This window comes from Alternaria viburni (assembly GCF_023758015.1).
Source record: "Alternaria viburni strain BMP 2772 chromosome Unknown scaffold_8, whole genome shotgun sequence".
Classification (NCBI taxonomy): Eukaryota; Fungi; Ascomycota; class Dothideomycetes; order Pleosporales; family Pleosporaceae; genus Alternaria; species Alternaria viburni.
The window spans coordinates 741,485-754,785 of record NW_026055777.1 but is presented as its reverse complement, the minus strand read 5'-3'; the positions used below and the strand labels follow the sequence as shown (position 1 = coordinate 754,785).

Sequence of the window (13,301 nt, the reverse complement as noted above, 5' to 3'; positions counted from 1 at the left end):
AGTTGCGCGTGGCTGAAACATGTCATCGCAAGGCAGGGTGACGAGTTCGCTGCAGCCACACCCGCACTGTCTGATAACCCTCTCAATATGATACGGCTTCATCGCGGCGGCGGGAAGAAGCAAGCATCGAAGCCAGCGTGGGTGTTGATACTTGGCAAAACGCCCTAGCCGTCGATCTCTAGGCATGCCTCTGAAGCGGTTGTGGCTGTGTTGAAACTCAAGATAACGAAGCAACGAACCGCACCGGCCCGCTGATCTTGTTACACTGCCAACTTTAGCGCGACTTGTCTGTCATGTACTCGACATGTTGCGCCTAACACTCAACCCTCGTCGGCGGTGTCGCCGAGCTTGCAACGCCGATATTCTGCACTGGCTTACGCGCTTTCACTCAGGCCGTCGGCCGTTGCATCCGCTTTCCTGGAGAGACTGCCAGAGTCGCAGCATTCTCGGCGGTGTCACCGCGAGAGTACTCATTCTTGACCCTTGCAATATAACTGGGCCGGCCAAGGCGGAATTCGTACATCACTACTCGAGCACATTCTTGGCATGCCGACCCAATCGAGCCTCATCACTCATCACATCTCGCCCGCTGATACTACGCCAAGGGTCGGGGGCCCGCTCCGCTATTTCACCCAACCTTGTCAGGCGCCTCAACCCCTATAATCGCCTACCAGATGTCTATGCCCACCGGCAACTTCGTTTTGGTGGAACAAGCCAAGAGCGCACAGCCTATGAGCAATCTCGACATCCGCACACGCGGTTGTGGGATAGGGCATGCGGCGTCTACGTACCGTGGTAGTCTTGCCCAGTGCGTTCCAATCCCGTTTGTTGTTACGCACGTTGAGGAAGAAGGGGTGGCGATGCCCAGCTTTGTAACAAATGAGGTCACTAGAGACAAAGCATGCCTCCCTTGGAGCCGGCATGGTTGGCATGTTTTCACGACAACGAGTAAGCGTGGGGAAGTCCAAACGCGAGATGCTCCGGAGAATCCACGACCGCCGATCGCTCTCACACCGGATTAACGCGGCGCACTAAACCTTTGGGCCGCCGGGCATTTGAACCATCTAAAAGAGTAATGAAGTATACCCTGCTGCCGGCGGAGTTCAGACGCCCGTATTGCCTTGGCTTCTCTTGGGCTTGCACCCTTGCGTTGCTTGTGCGTTGCTACTGCCATTGCCCCATTACACGACCCGTTTGACTACCACGTCACTATGGGAGGAGCCAGCCACATTCTACATGGGGGTTACGCGCGTGCTTAACGAAGTGGAGCCGTAAAAGAACCCTCTATCAATCTAAGCCTTGGGCTCGTTCCCCATATCCCATGCCTGCTTCCACATGAGTACCGTACTTATACCCTCATCTCCGCCGCTTTGACAGCTGATCGTTTCCGTACCTTTTCACCAGTGCGTCCATTTGAGCGCTTCCCCTCCAACACGTGCTATCCGTGTTGAGCATCTTATCGCGTCATCGTCAAACACCTTTTCAGATAACTGATTGCTCCTTCCACCTTTACCTCACGGCCCGCACCTTCAGTAAACACCGCCAACATGCCACCTACCAAATCTTCATACAAAGAGAGTCGGCAGTACAGCGAAGGAACGCTGCCACTCTCCGAAGCACCAACTGCGACCAATTCGATGCGAGACGAATCCCGACATGCCAGTGTCGACACACTTGACGAACCCAACTGGCCGCAGTCATGGCGTGCCTACGCCTGTCTGCTGGGCTGCTTCTTTCTCATGTTCAACTCGTGGGGTCTTGTCAACGCCTACGGCACGTGGTCTTCGTACTATGTGGGCCACTCACTGCGAGGTGTTGACCAGCTTGAACTGAACCTGATCGGATCGACTCAGTCCTTCATTGTGCTCCTGCTTTCCAACGTAGTTGGACGCCTCTTGGATGCGGGGCACTCGCGCAAAGTCATCGGCTGTGGCACTTTCCTTGTGCCCTTTGGGCTTTTCATGCTCTCTGTCGCACACCCCAGCGATATTGAGGCCATTGGAAGCTTCGGTCCAATTTGGGCAACTCAAGGCCTAGTGGTAGGCTTGGGCATGGGAACCTTCTTTGTCTCCAGCTCTCAAGGTGAGTGGTAATTGATACCGTGAATTGCCTGTACTGACTCTCTCCCAGTTGCTTCAACATGGTTTCCCAAGCGCAGAGGTCTTGCCGTAGGCTATGTCGCCTGCGGTGCCAGTGTAGCAGGTGTGATCTACCCTAGCATGCTCCGCTTCCTGATTCAATCGGTCGGTTTCAACAATGCAGTACGCTATGTCGCGACTCTCACCTCAGTGACCTGCATCTACTCTTTCATCTTCTGCACCCCAGACCCCGCCCACGAGCACCACGAGCCGAAGAGCTGGGGCAAGCTCAGGACTTGGTTCGACACTGAGGCCTTCAAGAACAAGGCTTGGTGCTGGTTCACTGCAGCCGTCGCCTTTATGTTTTTTGGTTTCTACCCAGTCTTCTTCAATCTCGAAGAGGTCAGTATTCCTACACTGTTCCTCATGCTTGTAGCTAACAATGTCTAGTGGGCATCAGTGCGTGGCTTTGGCACCCGCGACCGTACCGGCTCATCAGTAAGCCCTGCCGACACTACCGACAAACCCCTTCAAACCTTCTGGCTCCTAGTCATCATGAACGGAGCTTCGACTGTCGGACGGATGCTCCTCGCTCACTTCTCGGACAAGGTCGGCGCCCTCAACATGCACATCGGCTCTCAGTTCACCGCATCCATGCTCACACTGGTTCTCTGGACACTAGCTGGATCAGAGACTGATGCGATTGCCTTCTGCGTCGTCTTCGGTATCTTCTCTGGCATGGTCATCGGCCTTCCTCCTGCGTCCATCGGCAACATTCTCAATTGCTCCTACACTGCGCCTGGCACTACTCACTTCGCAAAGAAGAAGCTTGGTCACTGGACGGGTATGATGTACACATTTGCTGCCATCCCAGCTCTCGCCGGTCCCGTCATTGCTGGTCATCTCATCACACAATACAACACCTACATCACCGTCCAGATGTGGTCCGGTGCCAACCTGATGCTCTCATGTATCTGTATGGCCGTATCCCGGTGGTATCTACCATGCGATAACGGCGAACATGCGAAGGAGGCAATCGCGCGCAGACTTAGCAAAGCTGAGACAACCGAGAAGCGCAGGGCCAGTGACCCCAACTCACCTGACCCTCTATCACAGGCCCCTACCCGGGTGCCCAGCAACGCAGGCTCATTGCGTACTTCTTCTGACACCCAAAATGATGCTGGTAGGATGGTTTAGCAGTCTTCCCTATACTCGGTGGCTTGATATCCGTTTTCATTCCTTGTTTGTGTTTTCTGCAAGGCGTCTGGAGCATCACTTAACGAGGTTATGACCGCTTCACATTCGTCTTAGCACGGAGGGGTTCTTGATTTCTTGCTTTGGGCTCTATACATGTTCAGCCGCTTTCGCTACTATTTTCTGCTAGACTTTTTCCACGGAGGACATCGAGGGTTCCCACCGACCAAAACTTTCCGTTTTGAATTACGATTCAAGACAAACGTAGGCGCAGGGAGCTCCCTCGATCAGGGTTGAGCATCAGTTTACGGGCTACAACGCATAGAATCAAAACCATGATCTTCTACTTTGACTCTCATCCTCGATCGTGATACATCGTCTGGACATGTTGCTCTAGAGGAAGCGCGCCCGCCTGCTTCCGAGAACCCAGATGTCGCGCGCGGTTCTTCACCGCTCCACTTGCTCAGGTTTCCACACCATTCCATACCGACACATTTGGGCTGCCACGCTGTAAGCGCCCCACGGACAAGAAAAACCCCTCAAATTACGTGCACACATCACGAGTTCATCACAAACTCCCGTCGCAATGGTTCAAATTGATCACTGTTCCGGCTCGGCAGTTTGAACTTCCGCAAAAGCACGTCCTGTAGATCCCGGTTCTGTGAAGATCGCAATCTGGAACTTGATCGATGTGCAGAAGCTGCGTTTCGCATTTTCGAAGGAGTAAGTTCCGAGGTGCGAAGGTTTAGAAGCGCTCATGTACGACTTCGTTAGTGTTGCTTTGAGGGCAGTGTTAGCGTACAGTGTCTTCTTCCGAAAGGCAGCTGGACCGGTGCCTAATTCTCCTTGATGACATACATGGACGTGTCGCATTCTCGTTGGCGTGGTGTGTCGTGAATGTACTCAGCCACCTTTGGTCTACCACTGCATCGGAATGGCAGCGATCGATCGACAAAGCCCGCGATGCGCTGTAGTAACTTTCAGCATCTATGCGCAAATTCTGGCCAGGCGATCTTGTGCTTCGAGAACAATGGGCGGTTCCTGACGTTTCTGTGGTACCGAACGTTGAGGTGGTGACACATAGCCAAACATCGAACCTTTTCGTTGGCAGCGCTCGAGTTCCGTGGTCGAGACCGGATCTTGGGACGACGCAAGGTCACACATTCTTCGTCCTGTTAAGGAATGTGTAGTATCTCAGGTACTCAAAAGACTGGAGACGGTATATTGGCAATGTACACATGCTTACACCCGTGATCGTAGACCACTGATCTCTTGTCTCGGAACAGAACGGAGAGGAATACCGAAGTCGTCAGCCCAAGAATTGAATGCACGCAAGCCCACCCAGAGTGCCAACGCCCAGGTTCAAGGCATTGCTTCGTTGCAGCAAGGGGCAGATGCCTGTGGGGTGCCGGTAAAACCTTGCGCATATGCGCAATATTTACCCATAGCAGTATTCTTCCATCACTTGCATTCCATCTCGCATCAAGGAAGCACTAGTCAGATGCCAGGTGGGAGGCTGAAGACCAGCCTCAATATCTTGGGATGATTAAGACCATCCCTGCATTACCGCACTTATCGCATCCACCTTTGATCTTGCGGTCGAAACGCATGGGCCGAGATTCCGGTATCTTGGCGCTTGGGAACCACGATATTGGATGATTTGGTTCGTAATGGGTATGTTGGGAGGTGTGGTCATCTGTACGCTGCTGCGCTGGTTCCACAGTTGTTTGTGAATCTGGTACGTTCCGCGGACGCGTGCAATGTTACCTGAACAGATAGCCGGAAAACACAGAATTAGTAGAGTCCCAAACGGGATGAGAGAGCTTTTGCTGTGGAACACAAGATGCGTGCCATGGCGGGCGATGTAACGGGGGAAAATTGGGCTAGTTACATGGCTGTGGCGCTTTGAGCGGAAGTCACACTGACCACCAACGCATCTGAAGAAGAGATGAGAGTCATGTTAGCATCTCTGGGGTAGTCTAGTATGCTGCTGATCAACGTCGATGCCATTCCGATGCGGTCGTCTACTTCCTTGGCATTTCGGTAGAATGGAAAGCGAACCAGATTCCCAAAGTCATAACAAGTCTAGCACAACTTCCAAGACTTGTCCCAGAAGAGCGGCTCTGATGGACCTCCACAATGATACGCCTGCTGAGCCACCACCGGAATGCCCAAGCCGAGAAGTACATGCCCCCCTCGAGGATAGACAACAAGCAAGCCTTAGCCCAAACAAGCGATGCAGAATTCCCTCGTTCCGTCTTGACCTTCCTTCACAGTCTTGGCATTGCACTTGCAGCGGCTGTGGCTCATCTATATAGCGGGAAGCCAAGCAATCCGCTCGTCTTGTCGCGGCAGCTCATCCTGCGGTGAGAGCGGGGCCCAGGGTCTCCATGGTACATGATTAGATTGGCATCGGCGCGAGATCTGTATCCGGTAGGCACTACGCCGTGCGTGGTCGTCGCACCAGAGATATTGGTGCGTGAAGGTGGTTGGTGGCATTTGATGTCTCCTGTTTTGGGAGCAGGTACATGATGTCGATGTACATATACCAAGTAGCGCGGCAAGCTTGGCTGCATTGCGCAATGCCGATCAGTATAGTGAGGACAGATTTATAGTCTAGATCGGATTCGCATTTGGGCTAGAAACAGTCATATGACGGTGAAGCGTCTGGATGCGCATGTACAGTTGGATCGTAAAATCGCTGCTTGGCTATACGGAATCTGTGGCTCAGGACTCCCGACCAAGACTTCAATCTGCTTGTGCAAGCGCTGTGTCAATCACGTAGATGGAGATGACAGCAGTTTGATGACATACATTAGAGACAAGCAAGATCGAAGATAGCGACGCGTCACCCGACGACATCGATGTGATCGCAAAGTGAAACCAGATACATGATCAGTGACAGAACGCTAAACATGCCCAGACTCCGTCCATGCAAGTATGCAAAGGCCCCCACTGATGTGTGGATATCTGTAATCGCTGATAAGGACATTTCCAGACTCCACGTAACCAGTAATGATGACTGCAAGACGCCTGTCGCTTAACAAAGCTCCCGAACATTCTAATGTGTTACTACGCCACCTTCGACATACTCGGCGTTTGTACACCAGGTTGCGCAGTGTGCCCTGCAATCTCCAAGACACTCGTAGAACTTTCGCTGCTACCTTGCACGGTCATGCCCAGCGCTCGTCGCGCGTACTCTTTCTGACCACTCGCCACATGGTCAACTGGAGACTGTGTGGTACTATGACCATTGGCCGTGCCGTCCCCCGCGGCAGCAGCTGGAGGCTGTAACCAGTGCACACTGGTGCATCGGTTCACAAGTCGCACGGTAGTCTCGTCAACGGGTGCAAAATGGTTGCCGCTGGTGACAAGTAGATGAAGGAGCCGCAGTAGCTCGTCACGCTTATAGTGAGGTGGCTTGCTGATCTGGCTGTGCATAAGAATGGGATGCAGAACTCGGAGGTAGGTATGTCGTAATGCGTTTGCCGCGGCTGAGTCGTGGGGTAGGTCTATGAGGTTCCGGAGAATGACGTCGACCAAGACATGAAGATCGTTGGTATAAAAGTATTCGGCAGTAGAAGGGTTGCCGAACAGAAGATAAAGCACTTTGAGAATTAGAAGCTGAAGGGACGTCTCCGACTCCCTGTTCAGAAGGAGAATCAGATTGCACCCGAAAGTCTTGTATGTCAAGCCATGCGTCGAGATAGCTTTGATGACCCTGTTCGTTATGCCAGGCCGGCCGTCGGTATGACGGCTAGTGGAGGCCACAAGGTACTGCTCGTTCAAAACCAGCTGTCTCAGTGTTAGCTAATAGTCGATGGTATGTGTATGCAGACGTACCAAAACGCGTATCACAGGATAGTGGTACGGGTCGTCAGCGTCATCAGAGGCACCTTCTATGATCTCCAACAGATAGAGGATGAAAGCGTCATTCACCGCCGCTACACATCTAGGGTCAGCAGTCGCTCTGGTTGAGAGGAAAACCAGTCATGTTGTAGCCATACCAAAGTCGTCCCACGTCAACCGTTGAACTCGTGAAGATTCGTAAAGCAATTGGAGGAGTAGTTGATGCACGGTAGTCTCTTCCTGCACGCTCTGCGTTTGTACCAACTCAACAAGCCTAGCAAATGTGCCCTCCGAGTGCATCATGTCAAAGATGTCGTCGTCTTTGCTATTGCGGCCATCATATAGGAGGAATGCGGCGACTATGTGAAGGGTAGGGTTATCGTCTTCCTATCATACTCGTCAGCCTCGCTCGAACAGCGGCCATAAGACAAGGCATGCGCCAACGTACCTGCAAGAGGCAATATATTATCTGCCGCCGCACATATTCCTTGTTGGAAGCGAAGAGTTCGCCCTCGAGCATGCGAAATATGCATTTGGCAACGCTGAAATCGGTTTGGAGGTATTCGGCTAGTCGTGGTCAACGCTGGTCATGGCAGAGGTCGGAGATGCGTACATCTATAGTTGGTGGTGACATTAAGAAATGATCGGAGCGAGTTGTCGATGATGTCGTGCTGGTGACAGCGCGTCGAGACTATATCGTCGAGTTCTGTGTAGCGTGTTAGTCGAGGCTGCTGTTGGTGGGGTTGCGAGGCGCGCTCACCATCCCAGAATTGTTGCTCATTCTCGAGATCATACGACACCTCAAATGCCATGTCGTAGTCGCGGGTCTCTTGCCAAAATCATCCTCTCCAGCGATGAAGGCTGCGGAGGACTGTGCAGAGAGGCGCAAACTGGAGGTTGTTGGAGTGTTGATGCGAACAACTGACCATCCGGAGATTCACCGGCGTTAGCTAGTGCGTCACCGATACTCTTTTGGGTATAGGGTAGTCTGTTGTTACACATGCGCTGGCAGTAACAACCCCAAGTCGTGAGCGCGATGGAGTGCTTCTTCACAATCGATCTCGGGTGATCGTTGCAGCATTTGTGTGAAGTTGAAGGCAGAAAAAAATGCGATGCTGAGCTTCACCCTGCATCTGATAGGCTCAACCCTGCTTATCGTGCTGGCATGCCATCGTCCGTACTCTACCAAGTTGACCACTCACGTGCCACTATGTGTGTGAGTATCTTCAACCTATGTGGAGCTACATATCCACGGATTTACAGTTCAGATAGATTGTCTATCACGTGAATTTGGTAATACTATTAGGATGTCAAGTGCGCGCCCTTCCATACCCCTCACCCTCATGCGTGTCACTGCGCCCTTCTCGCCGTCTTCAACAGCTTTTTCCAACATTCCTTTTCAGGAAACATCGTCGAGTAGGATTATGAGACATCTGGCTAGCGTTGTGCTCTTCCACGCCCTTTGCCCATGGTAGCGCAGCCATCGATCCATGTGCCGAAACTTCCCAAGAGGACGAACAAAAATGACTGATAGCAGCAGAGCAGGCAGAATTACATTGTCGAAACCCAGTTTGATTGGACGCTGATTCAACATTCCCATACATACGTAGCCGTGTGAGTGGCTTCCGACGCCTTCAATGCAATGCTCCGCTCGTAAGCCTATCACTTGTCATATAATGTTACAGTATGTGGTTCACCCCAGTACACATCCGTACTGTCCAAATATCCAAATATCTCTGATATATACACCGCCTCGAACAATCCAATCATCTATCATCTTCATTCTTCACTGACTACTTCCTTCTCGCGACATACTACACACCCCCGGCCAACTGCACTCTTGATGACATGAGCATGCGCTACTTTTGCGCCGACACTCCTTGTCCACCTACCACCGATATCCTCGGCATCGGTGGCCAGCTGCTGTTGTAGACCAGCCGCAACACTGGCACTAGCACTTGTCTTGGGTAGTAGGCAAGTGAGGTGGAAGACGTGACCACATGCAAAGCCCACGAGCGTGTCGCGAGACAAGGGCATAGGGCCACCCTCAACAGTGGCGGTCTCTTCTTCGGCAGTAGGAAGCGTGAAAGGACGGTGGCAACCTACACAATGGCCAGGCGGTGCCTCGCCTTGAGGAGCTTCCGCAGGGGCGGGGTCGATGTTCGGTGCGTTAGTTGTGGAAGATGCCGCCGTTGTCTTCTTGTCTGCCTTGGCCGTAGCCTTTGCCGCGGAGACGGGGTCGATGCCTTTAGACTCAATGTCGATCTGTCCTTTTGCATGGCGATGCTTTTTGTGGCCTTCGCCGTCACATGGTATGACTTCGAACTTGACACCCCGTTTCTGACCGGCACGCAACGTGTCCATACCGGCTGCTACCTCGCCCCGGAGGACTCTTGCGACACCTTCTGATATAGAGTGTTGGATTTCATACTCACGCACCATGCGACCAATGCCATCCCTTAGCCCTTCGATTTCCAGGCCTTCAGGGATACGGCGGACGAGCTTGATTGGATCGATTGCTGTTCCGACCTCTTCAAGCAGACCGCGGATGAAGTGGGGCTTATCCATAGAAAAATCCAGCAAGTCGTTCCAAAGATCGGGATCATCTTGCTCTTTAGCGAACGAAATAGCGAAGCTAACGTCGGAGAGCTTCTCAATGATCAGATAAAGAGCACGTTTGGTTTGACCGGTCTTGGAGAGGATGTGCCTACAGTAGGTTAGCAAACGTGGAAAGTGATGTAGCGCGAACAGCCAATGACTTACACAAGTTCTGGAGTGTACTCTCTTCTCTCGCACTCCGCGGTAGCTTTGCTCAAATCAAAACTTTGAGATTTGCGCAGGTACTCCATCAATAGCGGTCGATCGTACTCAGCGAACAGTTCTACCATGAGATCCGCGAACTCTTCTGCAACGAGCTTCCCGTCGGCTGCTAGACGATCCTCAGCCACTCTCTCTTTAGCTGTCTTGGCTGTTCGCTCATGCGTTTCTGGCTTCCAGAGTTTTCGTAGGTAGAAGTGTAGGAATGGTCTGAACGACGGGCCTTTCGCTTGCAATTGGCTTTCGACGTCACTTGCGGGAATGGTGCCCCGGCAGCCCTCCTCTACGAGAACGTCGATGGCTTCCGCTGACGCTTCTTCTAGCTCCTCTAATTTCGTGGACGCAGACTTCATCTGTTCTTTCGAGACGCCCATCATGATGAAGCCCGGGATATCGTCGCGTACGGCTTCTACGAGATGGAAGTCTCGTATGAGAGTCATTGCTGCTTCCGCATTCTGCAAGCGGATGTAGCAGCGTAGCGCCTCTCTTTGCCTACCACTTGCAAGGAACAACTTCGCAAGACCGTCTTGTAGAATCCGCCAGTCTCGACCCTGTATGTCACCCTCGATAGAATCCTCCGTGACATCGCCAGCAGAGAGTTTGCTTTTGATGGCCTCAATGACACTGTTGATGTCAAACAGGTCAGGATCCCAATCTTCGAGCAAGTGTTTGAAGCGTATGCGATCATGTATGATGTAGTGTCCCAGTATCACTTCGTATACCATTGAAGGTAGTGGAGGTTGTATGGGCTTCTTTGGGACATATGGTGAGATTTCGTTGAAGTGGTTCGTTTGTGCAAACTTCCACACCCAATGTTCCCATCGCGTGGAGGTGCCGAGTACGCGACCAGCGACTTTGCCTGCCTGTTTCCATTCGCCAGCGCTAACAAGCTGTTGTACCCAGAGGTCTCCAATGCGACGTTTCTCCTTTTCGACTGCTGAATTTTGGTTCGCCTTTGTAGCAGACAGGGTCGTTTGGGATTCGCTGTCGTCGGCAAAGAACTCGTGTAAGCTTCCCTGCTGCTTTGTTGGGGTGCCTGCATCTGAGCCGTCTGACGATGCCTGAGACACGGACGCGATGATCTCGGGATGGTCCTCCAGAAGCTCCCACGCATCTTTGTAGTTTTCATGCTCGAGTTCCCATTGGAAGTGATCAGACAGCTCTCGTTTTATGGCCAGTACACAGTCATAGGGGCTCTGTATGAAGACCTTCAAACCCGCGGTTGCAGCGTTTGGGTGTGCCTGTTGTTGGCGCTTGCCCGATATTGAGCCAGCAGCATTTCCAGCGCTTGCTGATGACATGGAAGGCGCTCTCGACGGCGGCTTATCAGAACCGATGGGAAGGTTCATCACACTTGCCCCAGAGCTGAATATGCGAGCGGTAGCAGCGCCAACATCCCATATCCCGCCACCAATGGCTTCCAGTGCACTTCTTTGTGCAGGTGTCATCGTCTTGGGGTGTGGCACATACAGCGTGCCCAAATGATAGTCCGCAGCAGATAAGCTTTCGAATCGGCTGACGGTCAGAGAGTCAACTTCAACCTCGTCCGAGGTCGCGGCATCAATGAGTTTGAGCTCAGGAGAAAGACCGTTTGTGCGACGGTGTCGCCCCCCTCTGGGAGTTGTGTCGGGCCCAGAGACTGGATTGTCATCGTCGTCGCGTGTCCGGTATGCAAGAACAAGAAGCAAAGAAGGGGTATAGAGCGAAATGCCAGAAACAATACAGTCGTCGAAACGAAGGCTAGATCTAGTTAGCAAGACGTAGGTAGTAGGAGAAAAGGGACGCACAAATGGACCACCTCGGCGCTTCCGACCGATCTCTCACCGACGTTGCGGCCGACGCCAGCTCCACCTGGCTGTATGTGAACGACCCATGCGGCATCCCCCCATCCTATGATGAGCTTTTCGAACTTCTTCGGAGGCTTCGCGTCCTTGGTGGCCTGGGGTGAGCGGTTGTGTGGTAAGGTGGCCTCGGGTTTATCGGCAAGGTGATGTCCGTTCATGCTCAATATCGCATCGTCGTCAGACTCAAGCGATCGATCGTCAATCCACTCTATGCGCGCCTTCCACACACCAGCCATCTCTTGCCATATTCGACGGTTCGGCTTTTCGATGAAACCAATCCTTTTCCAGGCGTATTCGGACTCAGCGCTATCGAGGTGAAGATCGGTGCGCATGATGCGAATGCCGTGCTCATTGGACCAGGCTACAAATTTGCCAGAAAGAGACCATTTGATGGCGGTTATAGTACCTTCTCCTGCATGCAGAACGGTATCTTTTCCACTGTGCCCGCCTAGTCCTATTGCTCCAAGCCATCCTTGAGCTGTCTGCGATGCTGAGCTGGTGTTGGCATTGGAACGCACACCCGTTGGACCTCCGACTGTGTGGATAAGCTCGCCAGCCAAGCCTCCCGATAGGTATGAGCGGTCGTTCTTGTAGTCAGGCGACAGCGCCACCGCCTGTACAGGGCGACCAAAGTTGCGTAGCGTGACATCCTTGGGGTCGATGAGTGAAGACACACATACGTGCCCATCGATAGATGACGAAGCTATGTAAATCTGATTGGAAGGTGTCGATGGCACTTGGGCCTGACGCGGCGTCCGAGGGGAGGATGCATTGCCTGCTGGAGAATCGGTTCGTCTGGTCGATGCATTGGTCTGGTCTGCTGAGCGGAGGTCTGAAGCTGTAGGTACGAAGGGCTGGGAAGCTAGTAGAGGCGATACGGAGAGTGCGGTGACGGAAGCAGCAGGATGCGCGTTGTAGGTTCGCAGGACTTGGAACGAGGGTATGCTCAGCGCATGTATGTTGCCATTGTGGGTTCCTACTATCTACATAGAATCTTAGCATTCACTCGGCAGCGTGCACCTGTCGTGGGCGTGAAGCATGGAGCTATGACCGTACCATCTTGTCCCCCGCGACCATGAAGGTAGCTGTCGCGTCGCCATTGCGGTAGACGGGCCCCAAGTCCCTTGTCAGGCGGCTGTACTTGAGCTTGGGCTCTTCCTCGACCTCGTCGTCCTCATCGTCGGAGTCGTGCTCGGCGCTGGCTTTCGCTTCGCTGGCTACCTTGTCGACGGGTTGAGGGTCGCGCGCAGGCGTACGCGGTTCGTCGGGGGTGTTTTCCGCAGCCATGCTGGCGGCATGAGCTGCGGCGGGCGTGGTAGAGACCTGGGGAAGCTCCGGCGCGTGGAGATGGAGGTGTTGTTGCAGTCGATGCCCGCGTCGATCTAGGCCTATGATGCTGGCCAAGCCATTCCCGCGGACTTGCAAGGGTCTAGCTTTCCTCCGCACTGCTCCACCACCTCAAGATCCATCGCCCTGCCTCGCCGCCCGTTGCTGCGAACTATGTCCGAGCCACACTTGC

General features: G+C 53.1%; 3 protein-coding genes across 3 annotated transcripts; 1 reads left to right on the top strand and 2 right to left on the bottom strand.

The window, feature by feature from the left end:
* Positions 1-1,547: 1,547 nt before the first annotated feature.
* J4E79_004697 (uncharacterized protein) lies at positions 1,548-3,275 on the top strand (the record flags this gene model as incomplete). Its single annotated transcript, XM_049353580.1, has 3 exons — positions 1,548-2,082; positions 2,131-2,480; positions 2,529-3,275. The coding sequence occupies 3 exons, from the start codon at positions 1,548-1,550 to the stop codon at positions 3,273-3,275; spliced, it is 1,632 nt and encodes a 543-aa protein (XP_049212028.1).
* Positions 3,276-6,344: 3,069 nt separating this feature from the next.
* Positions 6,345-7,933, bottom strand: J4E79_004696 (uncharacterized protein; the record flags this gene model as incomplete). The annotated part of the gene is made up of 6 exons (XM_049353579.1): positions 6,345-7,067; positions 7,116-7,216; positions 7,280-7,508; positions 7,570-7,688; positions 7,735-7,827; positions 7,882-7,933. 6 exons carry the CDS (start codon positions 7,931-7,933, stop codon positions 6,345-6,347), a joined length of 1,317 nt encoding a protein of 438 aa, XP_049212027.1.
* Positions 7,934-8,900: 967 nt separating this feature from the next.
* Positions 8,901-13,069, bottom strand: J4E79_004695 (uncharacterized protein; the record flags this gene model as incomplete). Its single annotated transcript, XM_049353578.1, has 4 exons — positions 8,901-9,828; positions 9,885-11,678; positions 11,726-12,765; positions 12,839-13,069. 4 exons carry the CDS (start codon positions 13,067-13,069, stop codon positions 8,901-8,903), a joined length of 3,993 nt encoding a protein of 1,330 aa, XP_049212026.1.
* Positions 13,070-13,301: the final 232 nt, after the last annotated feature.